General features: G+C 44.9%; 1 protein-coding gene across 4 annotated transcripts in view; it reads left to right on the forward strand.

The window, feature by feature from the left end:
- Positions 1-18,541, forward strand: part of ATXN2 (ataxin 2) — a 145,793-nt gene that overhangs the window by 21,643 nt on the left and 105,609 nt on the right. For all 4 annotated transcript variants that reach the window (XM_068245574.1, XM_068245592.1, XM_068245582.1 and 1 more), the window contains exons 2-3: positions 12,521-12,554; positions 18,409-18,468. In XM_068245574.1, the coding sequence (XP_068101675.1) occupies positions 12,521-12,554; positions 18,409-18,468 (94 nt within the window). The remainder of the gene's footprint in view (positions 1-12,520; positions 12,555-18,408; positions 18,469-18,541) is intronic.

Genomic DNA, 18,541 nt, shown 5'->3' on the forward strand with positions numbered 1-18,541 from the left:
CCCAGATAGGGGCTCAACCACAAAATGGGGGTAACCATTTGGAGCAGCCACCACAGTCAAAAAACTTGCTGGGTCAACCCTCCTACTACAGGAGACACAGATACCACAGGAAGAGGGGGGGCGGCCGAGGAGGAAAACGCGGAGGGCAGGTGTAAAAAACCGGAATAAGCACTCTGCATCCTCCCATAGTGGTGAATCACTGAATAATGTCAATTTGTCCAAATATGTTTTGAGTGATGCAGAAATAAAAATTCTTTCTAAAGGTTTGTCTTTTGCACCTACCTGTCACTTAAACGTTTTTGAGACTCTCCTGGATGTAAATAAATTTGTTAGGTCACTTTTATTAAGAAAACACTTTGACCAAGGAACGAACACTTCACAGGCCGGATTTTCTTTGCAGACTTTGGACATACCCAATATTGGGGACTTCAGCGATACCCGTGCTAGGTGGACATTAGACGCTTTGTCGTCTGATAGCACGGGTATAGTAACTCTGAATGATGCCAAACTGCTCTCCATAAAAAATCCAGACTTTTACCCAATCATGGAGAGGACATTACATGTTGACAACTTTCAGGAATTGGTAGAGAAAGATCTTCTTAAGCTGGCCAGCAGCTTGGATGGTGCCTGTCCATCTAATATCACTGCTGTAGAGCGATCAGCCCTGAGGAGTCTGCGTAATAATGACAAAATTGTCATCAGAAACGCGGACAAAGGGGGATCTGTGGTCGTTCTCGACAGTGATATGTACAGAAATGAGGCTCTAAGACAGCTGGGGAATAGTGATACTTATATGGTCTTAAAGACCGATCCCACTATGGATTTCCAGCAAAAATTATTGAGCCTTTTGTCTTGTGGTGAAAGTATGGGCATTCTTGATCATAAGATGACGGAATATTTGGGGGTAAAATCCCCTGTTGTGCCCATCTTTCACCACTTGCCCAAAATTCACAAGTCGAGCTCCCCTCCCGAGGGGAGGCCCATTGTGGCAGGCATCGGTTCATTGGGGGAACGTCTGGGTTGTTGGGTGGATTCTTTGTTACAGCCCTTAGTCAAACAGTTACCTGGATATGTAAAGGATACCAAGCACCTGTTAGCTAGTTTGGAGGCCTTTCAGTGGCAGGAAAAACACTCATGGATTACCATAGATGTTAAATCTTTGTATTCCTGCATTCCCCATAATTTGGCGTTACAGGCATTGGAGTTTCATCTCACCCGCTACTCAGACTACCCGGCTGACCTTTGCATGTTTATTTTGATGGCCGTAGAGTACCTCCTGGCCCACAACTATTTCATGTTTGACGGCAGGTTCTTCCTCCAGAGGCGGGGTGCCTCTATGGGTGCTAAATTCTCACCGTCCCTTGCCAATCTCTACATGGGATGGTGGGAGGAGCGCTTCATATTTGGAGGAACCTGCCGTCTCCTGGATGATGTTGTGTGGTACGGGAGGTACATAGACGATCTGCTACTTATTTGGAGCGGTGATACCTCGGAGGTTAAATCTCTGGTTAATTACTTCGACAATAACAACCAGAACCTTGAGTTTACCTATTCTGCCAGCAAGGAATCCATTAGCTATCTAGATCTCACTCTGAGGGGGGATCCCAGTCGGGGTATCATTGTAACCTCCACCTACAGGAAATCATGTAGTGGCAATACTCTTTTGAGGGCAGACAGTTGCCATCCTGGGCATACCATACGTGGCATACCTGTGGGCGAGTTTATAAGAGCTAAGCGCAATTGTTCTGACCCATGCGAATTAGAGCAAGAACTGGATATGGTGGAGGCTCGCCTCAAAGCAAGGGGATATCCAGGTTGGTGCATCAAGCGGGGTAGAGCTAGGGCAACTAGAAGGTCCAGGATGGACCTTGTAAATCCGTTAAAACCCCGACAACAGGAATCCTCCAAACCTATCTTTGTGACAATGTATTCATCTGAATACAAGAAAGTTGTTGAGATCATCACCAAGTATCTCCCAGTTCTGCAGGCAGATGGCGGTCTCATGCCAGTTTTGAAGGATGGTATTAGGTGTTCAAGCAGAAGGGCCCCAACCTTGGGACAGGTTTTGTCCCCCAGCCTATTCAATTCCAGGCCATTGGTCAAAAATTGGTTGTCGACTGTTGGTTCCCACAAATGTGGCATCTCGACTTGTAAATATTGTCGAGTACACAGTAAAACCAAGACTGCTGTCTCTCTCTCAGTGGGCCGTAGCTTTAATATTAAACAATTCATAAATTGCGGCTCTAAATATGTAGTGTACCTCATTACTTGCGGGATATGTTCCCTGCAGTATGTGGGTTGCACTATTCGGCCCCTGAGAGAGAGAATAGCGGAACACTACCTGGGTGCAGGCTGGCACACTTCAAAAATTAGCAATGTGGCGAGACATTTTCGGGAGGTCCACGGGGGGAACATGACTGGCTTTTCCTTCTGTGGTATTGAGAGTTACTCCATCACATAGAGGTGGAGACCTGTATAAAAAATTATTGCGGAGGGAAGCCATGTGGATCTTTGAATTAAATACTAGAATCCCACATGGATTGAATGCTAGATGGGATCTTGCCACCATCACCTAAAATCCACCTTACTTATCTCCATGAGAAATTGTTCTGATTTTTTAGAATTAGTCCCTATATACTGACAATTGAGAACGCTGTACTTTGTGTTTTTATTTTGCATTTTTTGCATTTTATTCTTGTACATTTTGTATATGTGTTTTAATTTTGCATTTCAGCCTAAATTGACTCCTCCCTGGCCGGGCGGAGTCATGGGCGGGCATTCTACACACATATTCCTACATATGTCTAGATGGTCATTTGTCTGATAGCTATGATTAAGGACGGTTAGTCCGAAACATGTCAGCTATGTGATGTGATGCCCTGGATGTTTTGGATATGTCCATCAATAAAGGATAACGTCACTGACAAGTGCGGACCGTTTTCTTTCTTGCGACTTTTGGAATTGCTGGCCAGGTCGTGCACTGTCGTGGGTTTTGGTGGGATGCAGCGGTGTTCACTCTACACAAGTATCCAACCCCACAGCTGGATAGACCTTTACTTTTACTGAACAGGTGTTGGTGAGAAAACATAAGTGCATTTCAAAAACTAAAATACTGAACAGGTCTTATGCTGGGCATACACTGTTAGTTTTTGCGCCGGGATCGAGCCAGCGGCTCAATGCCGGTCCGTCACCGCTTGTGCGCGCAGAGATTCCCGCTCGTCCCCGCGGGCGCTGCTAATCAACCGCTCGTTTCTTCCCATTGTTCTCCCCGCCGGTATCGAGCGCAGTATTGATCCGGCGGGGTATCGGACAGGTTTGATCTTATCAATTGAGCCATCAGCGGCTCGATTGATAAGAATTATCTGACAGTGTATGCCCAGCATTAGTGAATTGAGCCCAAAGTCCTTAAATTTCCTGAAATGAGGCAGGTGCCCCACTGGAGATCAAACATGTTCTCCAGCTTTGTTAGACCACTCTTTTTCCAATGTGCAAAGGCCCCTTGATGGAGGGTGTGGGGGGTAGGTCGGTTACTCCAAAGTGGAACATATTTAGATAGGAATAAATTTTTTTTTTTTTTGGACAGACTTCCAGGCCAAGAAAAGTTCCACTGTTAATATTTAAATACCATGTTTTTTAGTGAGAGTCCCGGAGCGAATGATCATGAATGTGATTTTGCGATCTAGGAGTATTCATTCAAAGTGAATACTCCTAGATTGCTTAGATGCTGCATGCAACACTTTTGTGCAAGCTCCACGATTGCAGTGTTGCAGTGGAACCAGCCTCATAGGGTTCCACTGTTGCAGCACTTTGTTGATATCGGCAAAGGGCTGCTGAAAGCTCTCTGGTGGGCCTTACTGTTTTGGTGCAAAATCAGCATCTCAGAACCTCATATAGGAAGCATTTTCTCTTATTGTCTACATTGGCATGTCAGCACTGCAAATTACAGTGGAATTCAGGAAAAAAATGTTTCAAGGGAACAAACAGTGAATTATACATAAGCTGAGGAATTGCAGTGGAGGACTTCCTTGTGCTTCCTGTTCCCCATGAGCATTAACATGCATTACGAAATCTACAGACTACAAAATAAGACACCTGGCACGTTTATCACAGAAATAACTTTGTACATGTACTCAATTGAGTCCCAGTTACACCCACCCATTTTCTATTTATGCAAATGATTGTACATTTTCGTTATCAAAACATTTTTGTGACTCTTGCCTGTGCATTTTTGCAGGAAAAAGATTGTAAATACCTTGCCGCCACCTTTAAGGGGCCCATACACTCAGCCGATTTTCTGGCCGATCGATCGATAGATCGATTGCAAATCGGTTGGCCAATCGACCGATCGATGGCCGATTTTGATCGATTTCGATGGATTTCCATCGAACTGGCAGGGTGGAAAATTTAGGTCGATCTGATGAGATTGCTTATCAGTTTGCATTGGCCTTAATGGAAATCTGATGGCAAAAAAATGCCATCAGATCGAATTTCAATAGATTTCAAACTGAAATCTATTGGAATTCTATCCTGGTAAAAAAATGTTCTAAAAAAACATCAGATGCATTTCTTATCTATCTGCTGCCAATCTGACGAGTGTATGGGCACCTTAAGGCAGGGGACACACTTGTCTTTTCTGCGTGTGTTCTACTGCATTCATTTTCAGATGATAGCGAATACTGACAAAATGTGCAGAAGTATCCTGCAGGATATCATTTTGTTTTCATGCGCACGGAAAACGCATTAAATGTGAACTAGCCCATTGATTTAACATGAGTTCTTTTTCTGTGCAGAAAACATGGGAGTAGCCTTCTCAGCACAGAGTAGATCCACTGACCCTCATCCACCCCCTTCTTGTGTTGGGAGAGACCAAGGCTCTGTTCACACTCGTCCATTTGTTCATATGCTGTGCTCTTTTCACATCCAGGTCTCTCCATTGTTTTTCCTCAGTACAAAGAGCTGTCATGCATGATTTTTGTAATAAGTGGAGGTTTCTATTCATCCCACTGACTGGCATGCAATCTCTTCTGTGTGCAGAGGACACTATTTTGTATCTCAGGAGTGGTGCAATATATCCATACTATAAGGATATGTAGTGAACATAGCTAATGTCAACTAAGCCTGACTCTTTGTGGGCATTATTACGATTGCAATTCTTCCCTGCTTAAAGTGAACCTGAGGTGAGTAATATGAAGGCTGTCCTATTTATTTCCTTTTAAGCAATACCAGTTGCCTAGCTGTTCTGCTGAGCCTCTACCTCTAATACTGGGAATACACCATGAGATATTTTTTGGGCAGATAGATGGTTCAATAGATAATTTCCAACAAGTCCGATCTTATTTTCGATAGTTTTTCTGATAGTTTTCTCATAGAAGTGAATGGAGATCGATTGGACAGTAAATCTGCTCTATAATACTTTCAGCTATAGTAGACCCTGAACAAGCCAGTGCATATTGGGGGTTTCTGATAATTTTATCAGAACTGACCAGATTTGCTGCATGTTTGTTTCAGGTGTGATTCAGACACTACTGCAGCCGAATAGACGAGCAGGGCTGCCAGGCAACTGGTATTCTTTAAAAAGGAAATAAATGGCAGCCTCCATGTCACTCTGTCCTCGGGTTTAAACTTCCCTTATATGAACCCCCACCCCCCCCCCCCCCCCCCCCCTTATGTTAATGCTAATGTTTTGCTTTGGCAGTGCTAAATGCATTTGGTCCTGCCAATAAAGCTTTTTTTTTTTTTTTTTTTTTTTTTTTTTTGGGCATTTAACTTTTCCCACACCCTCACATCATGTTTATTAAAAGCTATGCGTACCTCTAATCAGTCTGTTCTAACTGCTATAAGAAACCATTTGGCTGTGCTTCATCTCCCTCCTTTTTTGCTCATGGGTTTAGATCAGTTTAAAAATATATTGAGTAGGCACATAATTACTAATCAAATCCCTGTTCTCCCCAGAATTTTTTTTTTTTCAACCTGGTGGGGAAGGTCACGCTGGGTGGTAATGGGTGGTGAAAGCATCACATGGTGTGGGGCTGGTGGGTAAGGTCATGCAGGTTGCTACTGGCTTGGAAAGAGGAGGCGATACTGGGTGGTGGAGGTAGTCATGTTAAATGACACCGGATGGGAATGGATATCTCACCTTGGGCACTGCTGGTAGGGGTGGGGGTTCATTATGTATGCTGCTGGTGCAATGGCAAGTGGTTTCACAATGGATGATGCTAGTGGGGTGAATATATTGGTTATCACTGGCTGCTACTAATAGTGGAGGGGCAATCTCCCTTATGAAGGTGATATGGGGGAGGGTCTCACATGGGATGATGGTGTTGGAAAGGGGCATTCTCTCTGTTAGGGTGCTGCTGGTGGATAGGAATACCTCTTGCCCCTATCCACCAACAGCACCCAGAGAATGTCCCTCCCCAACAGCATTGCATCTCTTCCTCCATTAGCAGCAGCTATTGCGAATCCCCTTCCCCACCCTTTATAGCATGTTTTGCAGGGTGTTGATCTCATTGCTGCTGATAATCTGCACCCTTGTACCTGATCCAGCATCTATTCTTAATTCGGCAGCGAGACTACACAGGCTAACACTAAGACAAGACTGCAGAGGATGCAGAAAAACAGCGTACGGCAGCAGGGAGAGACTGTAAGGAGGCAGTTTTGTGCCGTTATACTTGATGACAGGGAATGGAGAAGGAGAGCGAAAGAACAGAGCCGTGCGCCCTTTCTGATCTTTGACTCCTTACTCACACAATTCGGCTCAATTGTGCTGTTTGTGATGTCACTCAAGCTTTCCCTGCCCTTCCACACTATTGACAGGAGCCGGGGAGGAGGGTAGAGATACAGTCCCTGAGTTACAGCGGGCCAGCTGCAATGATATAGCCTCTTCCCACTGTAGTGATTGAGGTGGCAACGGAAAGTCGTACTGCCAGAGAATGGGGATAATATGCTGGTCGTGCGTTCACCAAAATTAGCTGGGAGGAGTGCCTGGTTTAAAGGCTCTGAGGAGAACACTTCCTCATAATTGCTAGTTTTGTATTAAACCTTTTGGTATGATGTAAAGCAGAGTTCCCCAACCCTGTCATCAAGGCCCACCAACCGTACGCGTTTTGCAGAAAACCACAAACGTGCACAGGTGAGGTAATTAGTGTCTCAGCAGAGCTGATTAACGACCTCTGTGGATTTCCACAAAGCATGCACTGTTGGTGGACCTTGAGGACAGGGTTGGGGAACACTAGTGACCCTGAAGTAAGAGGGATATTGATGTGCTGTATTTCCTTTTAAACAGCGCCAATCGCCTGGCTGCCCTGCTGAACTTTTTGGCTTCAGAAGTGTGAATCGCACACCTTAAATGTGCATGTAGTCACTAAAGTAACACTTTATCCTCAGCATCTGATCGTCATACTCGTTGTGAGCCAGTGGCTGGTTGTATTTGAGGATAAGCATGACAACCTGTCAATTGGCATTGTTTTAAAGTAAATAATTATGGCAATGTCTATGCGGATCAGGTCAATTGGGCGCCGCAATTGGCAGGCGTCATATAGATGGGGGTTAGGCATTAGATGTTGGGATTAGGGTTAGTCACAGCAGTGTTAAGGTTAGAATGGGTGTCGGGTAGTGCACATATTAGTAATTTAAAGTAATATTTTACCATTGGTGGCATCACCCTGCACCCATCTGATGCGCGGTGTTGTAATATAGACTCGCTTCTATATCCCTCTGACTACATGGTTACTTTTCCCCTGGGCATTTCTAGAAAGTATTGCTGATGCTGGAGGCACTTCTTAAAGGGACACTTAAGCCAGAAAAAGTTTTACTCACCTGGGGCTTCTACCAGCCCCCTGCAGCAGTCCTGTGCCCTCGCAGCCACTCACTAATCCTCTGGTCCCCTGCTGCCAGCTAGTTTCGTTTTTGCAGACAGGCCCGACAGGACTGGCTACGGGTAGCTTTCTCCGCATTCCCGACTGTAATTAGCTCTATTGCGGGCCGCAACGTGTACAAAAATACGCGTTGCCACATTACCTATGCATAGATAGGCGGCAACGCGTATTTTTGTACGCATTGTGGCCCGCAATAGCGTTAATTAGTCGGGAATGCGGAGAAAGCTACGTGTGGCCAGTCCTGTCGGCAAAAATGAAACAAGCTGGCAGCGGGGGACCAGAGGATTAGTAAGTGGCTGTGCGGGCACAGGACTGCTGCAGGGGGCTGGTAGAAGCCCCAGGTGAGTATAACTTTTTTTTTTTTTTTTTTTTCCTGGCTTAAAGGGATACTGTAGGGGGGTCGGGGGAAAATGAGTTGAAGTTACCCGGGGCTTCTAATGGTCCCCCGCAGACATCCTGTGCCCGCGCAGCCACTCACCGATGCTCCGGCCCCGCCTCCAGTTCACTTCTGGAATTTCTGACTTTAAAGTCAGAAAACCACTGCGCCTGCATTGCCGTGTCCTCGCTCCCGTTGATGTCACCAGGAGTGTATTGCACAAGTCCAGTATGGTCTTTGGTCTGCGCAGTATGCTCCTGGTGCCATCAGCGGGAGCGAGGACACGGCAATGCAGGCGCAGTGGTTTTCTGACTTTAAAGTCAGAAATTCCAGAAGTGAACTGGAGGCGGGGCCGGAGCATCGGTGAGTGGCTGCGCGGGCACAGGATGTCTGCGGGGGACCATTAGAAGCCCCGGGTAACTTCAACTAATTTTCCCCCGACCCCCCCCTACAGTATCCCTTTAAGTGTCCCTTTAAGATTCTGATCTTTGATGACTTTGTTTTTTGAAGGGTATTTTTTTTTTTTTTTTTTTTTTTTTTTTAATCCAGGACTGAATTCTTTCAAATTAAGGGTATGTTCCAGGCAAAGAATGCTAGGCTATCACACCTAGCGGTTAATGAACTACTTTGCTCCCTGGTGCCCACCAAATCTTGACCTCCAGGAAAAACCTTGTGAACCCTGGACTGTAGGGGAGGCTGAACTGGTCTGACAGGACTGATGGGGTAGACTGGTGGGGCAGATATAGTACTGACAGTCTGAATGAACATGTTGTAGCAGCATAGATGAAACTGCATTAGATGCTGGCATGGCCAGGCTTGAACCGGAGTGAGAAAAATATGGAGGATGACTTATTTCCTTTTGAACGTGAATCCGAGATGAAATACTAACTATAACAACTAACTTAGCAAGGAAATGAGCAGCGCTACTTAAAAACAGACTAGTGCCTACCTGCAAAAGAGTGCAAGCCCCACTTGTGGGGTCGAATACACACCGAGCATACACATGACCTGTCTACCACTAGAGGAGGATGTTGGTTTCCATTAACAGCTTGCATGCAACCTATTAAGTACTCGTCCCTCCCACTGCGATTTAGTTAGTGTTAGGCCCCTCCCATGGAGGATTGACTTCTTCGCAGTGGGAGGGGCGAGTACTTAATAGGTTGCATGCAAGCTGTTAATGGAAACCAACATCCTCCTCTAGTGGTAGACAGGTCATGTGTATGCTCGGTGTGTATTCGACCCCACAAGTGGGGCTTGCACTCTTTTGCAGGTAGGCACTAGTCTGTTTTTAAGTAGCACTGCTCATTTCCTTGCTATGTACTAATGTAGTTCGTTTTTGGTCAGCTGCTCCCACTTAACAGCCATGCTTTTGGTGTATATGCAGAGCTTCTTTTTGGGTTCAAGGTGCGTTTGTAGTTCCTGGGGGGGCTCAGCGCATCTCTGATGGAGGCCATTCGGAGGCGGCCTGGTGTTGCGCTGATCCACCTTTTGCGCAAATAACAAGTAACTTGACTATATATCTTATCTAAAGCTTAGTTTACACAGCCTATCTAGCCGCAAACAGCTTCAATAGAATGAGTATTTCTTCCTGTCATACCACAGCAGCCATGTTGTTTGTAAACATTACAAACAGGCAAGCTTATCTGCATCTTCTGTGAAAAAACCTAACCCCCCCCCCCCTTCCTCCTCCCCTCTGCCTCTGAAATATCTGGCTAGTAATAACTCTCCCTCCTCTTGCCCAGACTGAGCTCCCATGAGCCTTTGCTACTGCCAAGGCTCTCTGAAAAACTTTGGGTGAGGCTTGTTTAGTTTACAGGGAATTAAGAGTATTAAAACAAAAACTAATAAGTATTTGGCTTGAGGAATGCCCTATAAACAATAGGAAAAGAACACAATTATGCAATGAGTAAAAGTTCATCTTGATCCACTTTAAACAGTGCAAATTGCCTGGCTGTCTTGCTGATCCTCTGCCTCTAATATGTTTAGCCATAGACCCTAAAAAGCATGAAATTCAGGTGTTTCTGTTGTGTACCTGCAACAAGGTTTGCTAAAAGTATTATACATGGGCATTCCTCCAGCTCCCTTGCCGTGGTCTAAAGCCTCCTAGATCATCCAGTATCAGCCCCGTTCTCCTGGGCCAGTTGGCGCAGACGTAATTCAGCCACGCTTGCTCACCTGTCTCGTTCCCATGGGTGGGAGCATCCTGCGCGGGTGCAGAGTGCTCTCATTGAGGAGCAAGGCACAGGCGACCGGGCTGCGCATGCACAGTACACCCGAGTGGCCGCAGAGAACTGGACAGATACCGGAGGATCTAGGATGCTTTAGAGCGCGGAGAGGGAGCAAATTGTGCAGAGGGGGCTGGGGGAAGCCTTAGGTGTATATATGAAACTTTTAGCAACCCTCGTCTCAGGGTTAGTTTAAGACTGGATAAATCGCATGCTTATTTGAGGTGTGATTCAGAAACTACTGATGCCAGATAGAACAGCAGAACTGCTGGGTAACTGGTATTGCCTAAAAGGAATTCAATATCGCAGCCTTGATATCCCTATCACTTGAGGTATCCATTAAATAACCCTGGCCTTTGCACCAGTGCTTTTGCTCCACCCCCTGCCGCACGCACATGACACTCAGGGCCCTTTTCTACTAGATGCGAATTTGTATGGATGTGCTGCACAGGTATTTGCATAGCAGTGCATTTCAGTGGACCCATTTCCATTAGATGCAAAATTTGCATCCAGGTAAAATGTGGACAGCAGTGCCACTATATTCTGGATGCTGTAAACTATTTCAGTATCTGTTTTTGCATGTGTGCATTTTTGTGTTCTGTGAATAGAAACCCGAAAAATATAGTGTTTGCACATGAAAATTCGCATGCAAAAGCGTGTCTTATGCATGGCATCCTGAGTCTCCAGAGGTTTAATGGGATGGCATGGATGCTGTCCATGTATCGCCTTCATCTTGAATAAGTTTCCACTAGAAGCATGCAAATTTACATGCTATTTTTCGGTCCACCATTTACATTAGAATGCAAATTCATATACAAATTTCCTTTTAAACCATACCAGTTGCCTGGCAGTCCTCCTGATCCTGTTTCTCTAATACTTTTATCCATAGACTCTGAAAAACCATATGCAGAACGGGTACTCTGACTCCGCTCTTACTGTAGTAGCCATATGCTTGTTCCAGGGTTTTGACAATACATATGCCAGAAGATAGACTGCCAGGCATCTGGCATGGTTTACAAGCAAATATGGCAGCCTCTATATCACTCAACTTGGATTCCCTTTAAAGGACAACTATAACGAGCGGGATATGGAGGCCACCATATTTATTCCTTTTTAAACAATACCAGTTGTCCGGCTATCCGGCTGGACCTCTGCCTCTAATACTTTTAGCCATAGACCCTGAACAAGCATGCAGCATATCGGGTGTCTCTGATATTGTCAGGTCTGACAAGATTATCTGCATGCTTGTTTCTGGTGTGATTCAGACGCTGCTAAAGAGACCAGCAGGGTTGCCAGGCAAACTGGTATTGTTTAAAAGGAAATAAATATGGCATCCTCCATATCTCTCTTTGTCAACTACTTTTTGACTGCGCTAATTGAAATCTGCGCCCTGTTTTGGTGGGCTCCTGGCTGGCAGGGCATAGATTTCAATTAGCCGCCGCTGCGCGTGTCCGCTGTTTCTATTGCTCCGCGCTGATTGCGCCGCTCAAACCCTACGTCTCTTGCTGCAGCTCACAGGTTTCATTGGCTCCTTGCCCTGTCTTTCAATGTAAGCCGCTTACATCGAAAGACAGACAGGGTCAGGAGCCAATGAAAGCGGCTCCTGACTAGCTCACAGGAACTCTGCCGACAAAGAGACGGCAGAGTGGGTGGCCCAGGTACCCGACGTGCGGCGTGTACGGTGATTGCGGCGGTAAGTGCAGTGAGTAACGCGTGTAACTTAGCTCAGTAGTGGGAAGCCTCTAGATATTTCAAGGTCTTCCTACATGCCACTGTTGCAGCACTAGGTCCTTCTTTATCTTCTGCCCACGCGCACAGCTATGCGTTCATTCAGAGTTTTGCTCCAGGCCAGAAGAAGCCGCTCAATGGAATAGATCTAGACACCCAGCACTGGGTCGGTAGGCTTGAGAAGGATCTGGAAAGTCTCTGGACTATTCAGAGGCTTCCAACTAATGCAGTAAGGCAATAACTTATGCTTTTCCCCACTTCAGGATTGCTTTAGGACAAATCGTCTGACTAATTTTTTTTTTCTTTTTTTTTTTTAGAGGGCGTAGCAGTGGAAAAGGACCTCCCCAGTCTGTAAGTCTTTTTTGTGTTATCTTCCCCCCCCCCCCCCCCCTCCTCCTCTCCTCTTATACAAGAATTTTATACTGTAAATTCCAAAGCTTGCTTTTTCCCCACGGAAGTGTTCTCCTAATACCCTGTTTTTGGTTAAAGGATAACTGTTTATATAAAGTTTTTTTTTCTGATTTAGCTTTTAATCAATTAATGCACATGTATTGTATCCTTGAGAATGAGATCTGACAAGGCAGCAGCTTCTCACAACACAACTAAATTCTATATTAAAGTGTACCTGAGACTGGAAGCATCTCCGGTTCCATGCTTACGTGGGGCATATTTAACCCCCATTAAGTCTGCTCGTCCCTCGCCATCTCCCCGGGTGGTTCCGGGCCCCCGCAATTCAGCCCAAAAGCCTGGCTGAGTCGTGCTTTGTCGCCACACGCTCTCCCGTGACTGGGAGCTTTCTGCGCTTGGGAATCGCATAGCAAATGGCAACAAAATTGCTGTTGCGATCACGTTCCAAGTTGGAACTAGCCCTTACTCAGTGGTACATTGGCACTCCCCTCAGAGCTGTTGTGAGTACCTGCACATCGTTCAGGCCCCTTTTCCACGAGCAGTTGATAAGCCATGAAATGACTGTTAAACTCTCAAAACTGCTTGCTGCCGCCTGGTAACTGCTCTCTGAGTGTGCAGCTCAGCCTCCTCTGGAAAAGAGCCCTTAGATTTACCCATATTTAGACTGCCTAGGGCCTGATGGCTATTCTTTGTTCCTGTCTGCACCCTCTACAAGTACTCTTACCAAGGACTAGTTTTGATTTCTGGGTACTTATCCGTTAACCGAGCGCATCCGGCAGGTGGCGCTGTTGTTGCTAATTTCATTCATACTTACTTCACGTAGTAGTGTGTGAATGGAACCGCCGCAGGTGGCGCTAATTACATTTCTACGGAACATAACAATACAGTGCTAATGTCAACTAATATATTGTGTTTGAAGTGGCCGGAACTGTCACTTAATGGAATTAAAATGAAGGCGGCGGCAATGTAACAGAGGAAGCCGCCGCCTTCGTCTGTTGTTCTTCTCCCCCTTTGCCCTCTCGCTTCTATACAATGCTGGCAGCCTGCGGGGACATGCGTGTCCCCCCAGAGTCGTTCGTCGCAGCAGGGAATCCTGCTTGTTAGCTTGCGACGAACGCATGCCCCCCCCCTCCCCCCCCCCCCCCAGCTGGCAGTGTTCTATAGTTGAGAGAGGGCAGAAAAGGAGGAGAACAGGCGAAGGTGGCGGCTTCATCTGTTACATTGCCGCCGCCTTCATTTTAATTCCATTAAGTGACAGTTCCGGCTACTTCAAACACAATATATTGGTTGACATTAACACTGTATTTTTACGTACCGTAGAAATGTAATTAGCGCCACCTGCGGCGGTTCCATTCACACACTACTACGTGAAGTAAGTATGAATGAAATTAGCAACAACAGTGCCACCTGCCGGATGCGCCCGGCTAACGGATAAGTACCGTTTTTTGTTTAACAGCTACTCTACAGCAATATCCGAAGTTTAGTTAAAATGCATCTCAGGCGTACATAAAAAAAGAAAAACACCCAGAGATACGCTAATTCTAAGTTAGTGTCCCAACACATTGTTTAATAAAATTCAGTGGAACCTCGTATCAGCTGGGTTCTGGTGCAGACATCTGTCCCTTTGCAGGAAATGGCTCTGGGCTTTTCTGTATCAGATATAGAAAAGGCAATGCATTCATAGTCTATCTCTGCAGCGCCTCATACACACCTTGTTTAAAGGTGCCCATACACTCGTCAGATTGGCAGCAGATAGATAAGAAATGCATCTGATGATCTATCTGATGCGTTTTTAGAACATTTTTTACCAGGATAGAATTCCAATAGATTTCAGTTTGAAATCTATTGAAATTCGATCTGATGGCATTTTTTTTGCCATCAGATTTCCATTAAGGCCAATGCAAACTGATAAGCAATCTCATCAGATCGACCTAAATTTTCCACCCTGCAAGTTCGATGGAAATCCATCGAAATCGATCGAAATCGGCCATCGATCGGTCGATTGGCCAACCGATTTGCAATCGATTGATCGATCGGGATCGATCGGTCGGCCAAAAAATCGGCTGAGTGTATGGGCTGCTTAACAGATATTCATCTGCATATCTGACAATCATCTGCAGATCTGAAAATCCATCCTGGTGGATCTGATCTGCAGATAAATGTCTGTTAAAGAAGGTGTGTATGAGGATCTGCAGATATCATAGACTATGAATGCATTGTGCATTTTTTGGAGGGTTAGGGCGTTGGAGTCGGGGATGAGGAGTTGGAGCAATTTTGGATACCTGGAGTCATGGGTTGTTTGTGTGTGGTTTTTTTTTTTTTTTTTTTTTTTTGTACCAACTTCACAACCCTGGTGAGTATAAGTCTAGGCAGACTGAGTTGAGCACTCAGTCAGGGCTTGTTCACACCTAAGGCGTTTCCTCTAATTTTTGATTGCTGGCGATATGCAAAATCGCCCTGAAAGTGCTTGTGCAATGATTCCCTATGACAGAGTTCACATCTGAGCGGTTCATTTCCGATCCGCTGAGCAAAGCGCTGCCTGTACCATTTTTAGGTACAATTGCTTCTGTGTGGAGATTGCGTTTGAGCTTTTGAGTAAATACAGTGGGTTGCAAAAGTATTCGGCCCCCTTGAAGTTTTGCACATTTTGTCAAATTACTGCCACAAACATGCATCAATTTTATTGGAATTCCACGTGAAAGACCAATACAAAGTGGTGTACACGTGAAAAGTGGATCGAAAATCATACATCATTCCAAACATTTTTTACAAATAACTGCAAAGTAGGGTGTGCGTAATTATTCAGCCCCCTGAGTCAATACTTTGTAGAACCACCTTTTGCTGCAATTACAGCTGCCAGTCTTTTAGGGTATGTCTCTACCAGCTTTGCACATCTAGAGACTGAAATCCTTGCCCATTCTTCTTTGCAAAACAGCTCCAGCTCAGTCAGATTAGATAGACAGCGTTTGTGAACAGCAGTTTTAAGATCTTGCCACAGATTCTCGATTGGATTTAGATCTGGACTTTGACTGGGCCATTCTAACACATAGATATGTTTTGTTTTAAACCATTCCATTGTTGCCCTGGCTTTATGTTTAGGGTCATTGTCCTGCTGGAAGGTGAACCTTCGCCCTAGTCTCCAGTCTTTTGCAGTCTACAAGAGGTTTTCTTCCAAGTTTGCCCTGTATTTGGCTCCATCCACCTTCACATCAACTTTGACCAGCATCCCTGTCCCTGCTGAAGAGAAGCAACCCCTGAGCATGATGCTGCCACCACCCTATTTGACAGTGGGGATGGTGTGTTCTGAGTGATGTGCGGTGTTTTCTGTCACACAGAGTTTTGCATTTTGGCCAAAAAGTTCCATTTTGGTCTCATCCGACCAGAGCACCTTCTTCCACATGTTTTCTGTGTCCCCCACATGGCTTGTGGCAAACTGCAAATGGGACTTCTTATGCTTTTCTGTTAACAATGGCTTTCTTGTCACTCTTCCATAGGAGCCAACTTTGTGCATTGCACGACTAATAGTTGTCCTATGGACAGATTCCCCCATCTGAGCTGTAGATCTCTGCAGCTCGTCCAGAGTCACCATGGGCCTCTTGACTGCATTTCTGATCAGCGCACTCCTTGTTCGGCCTGTGAGTTTAGGTACACGGCCCTGTCTTGGTAGGTTTACATTTGTGCCATACTCCTTCCATTTCTGAATGATCGCTTGAACAGTGCTCCGTGGGATGTTCAAGGCTTTGGAAATCTTTTTGTAGCCTAAGGCTGCTTTAAAATTTCTCAATAACTTTATCCTTGACCTGTCTGGTGTGTTCTTTGGACTTCATGGTGTTGTTGCTCCCAATATTCTCTTAGACAACCTCTGAGGCCAGACTTGGGACTGGGGACTGGGGTGGAGGTTCAGCCAGGGTAACAATGCAATGGTTTAAAACAAAACATATCCATGTGTTAGAATGGCCCAGTCAAAGTCCAGATCTAAATCCAATGGAGAATCTGTGGCAAGATCTGAAAACTGCTGTTCACAAACGCTGTCCATCTAATCTGACTGAGCTGGAGCTGTTAGCAAAGAAGAATGGGCAAGGATTTCTTTCTCCAGATGTGCAAAGCTGGTAGACATACCCTAAAAGACTGGCAGCTGTAATTGCAGCAAAAGGTGGTTCTACAAAGTATTGACTCAGGGGGCTGAATGATTACGCACACCCCACTTTGCAGTTACTGATTTGTAAAAAAAAGTTTGGAATACTGTATGATTTTAGTTCCACTTCTCATGTGTGCACCACTTTGTATTGGTCTTTCACGTGGCATTCCAATAAAATTGATGCATGTTTGTGGCAGTAATATGACAAAATGTGGAAAACTTCAAGGGGGCAAAATACTTTTGCAAGCCACTGTCTATACTTTTTTTTTTTTTTTTACAAACATAAATGTCATTAGATGCCTTAGTGTACCAGAGACACCACATACTTGGAGGAACTGTCGCTAAAATGTTTAAAATTTAAAACTCATACAAATACATTTCTCCCAGAGTAAAATGAGCCATAAATTACTTTTCTCCTATGTTGCTGTCACTTACAGTAGTAGATATCTGACATTACCGACAGATTTTGAACTAGCCCATATTCTCATAGGCGGGTTCTCGGGGTTTTCTTTATTTTTAAAAGCACTTAGTGAATGGCAGGTGCCCCGTCCAACTGCCAAAATAGTGTGCAGCGAGGCTGGCCAGCATATTTGTATAAATCTTTTTCAGGGAATGGCTTTATAAAGAATAATGGCCATGCTGAGAATCCCCTATGGAGAGATGGACTAGCCCATAACCTGTCGGTAATGTCAGATTTCTACTACCTACTGTAAGTGAAAGCAACATAGGGGAGAAGTAATTTATGGCTCCTTTTACTCTGGGAGAAATGTACTTATTTGTATGGGTTTTAAATTGTAAGATTTTTGCGACACTTCCTATTTAACTTTTTTATACGGACCTGAGGCTTCCTTCAACCCCATGGGCACGGATCCCTCCCACGTCACCGTATTCCACTGCCTGCAGCTCCGGTACCGGGTCCCGTAACTTCCTCCAGTTGCGGCCAGTCTTAACGCAAGTGAAGTGCGGTATGTACAGCTGCTACTGGAGAGATGTATTTTTTTTTTTTTCTTTGTGTAACACGGTACAGTACTCGAACTGCTTCTAGGGAGCAGACAGCAACTCTGAACACCAGTTAGATTGTAGGCAATCCCAGCTGTGGGTTATGGAAAGTTAGCCATGCACCTATCAGTTTCCCCTCGATATAGTAAAAATATTGATTTTTATTTTTGCCCTCTGATTAAAATCTGATTGGATTATTGATTCAGAGTACCAGATACAGTACATCAGTCATACATTTCAGCAGTTCTATGCAGTGCAACTCTATGGACCATCAACTGACCAAAATTATAGTAGACAAAATGTTAGTTATGTAGTGGTGCCTTTCAAGGGAAACTAAACTGAGAAGGATATGGATTTTTCCTTTTTAAAATACCAGTTGCCTGACTCCTACTGATCCGGTGTCTCTAATACTTTTAGCCACAGCCACTGAACAAGCATGCAGATCAGGTGCTCTGACTGAAGTCAGACTGGATTAGCTGCATGCTTGTTTCAGGTGTGATTAAGCCACTACTGCAACCAAAGAGATCAGCAGGGCTGCCAAGCAGCTGGTATTGTTTTTAAAGGAAACATTCATATTCCTCTCAGTTAAGGTTCCCTTTAAATGTTCTCATTGTATCATGGGGAACAGTTTAAACTAACATCTTTGTTCCATATTTTTAGATTTCTTTTGAAGGAATCTATGCAAACATGAGAATGGTCCACATCCTTACTTCAGTTGTTGTAAGTTCTCATTTATGTAGTATTTTCTTCAACAGTTTTGTTTTGCCTTCCAGAACTCTCAGTACATGTCTAC

The sequence above is a fragment of the Hyperolius riggenbachi genome, chromosome 1 (assembly GCF_040937935.1).
Source record: "Hyperolius riggenbachi isolate aHypRig1 chromosome 1, aHypRig1.pri, whole genome shotgun sequence".
In the NCBI taxonomy this organism is placed as follows: Eukaryota; Metazoa; Chordata; class Amphibia; order Anura; family Hyperoliidae; genus Hyperolius; species Hyperolius riggenbachi.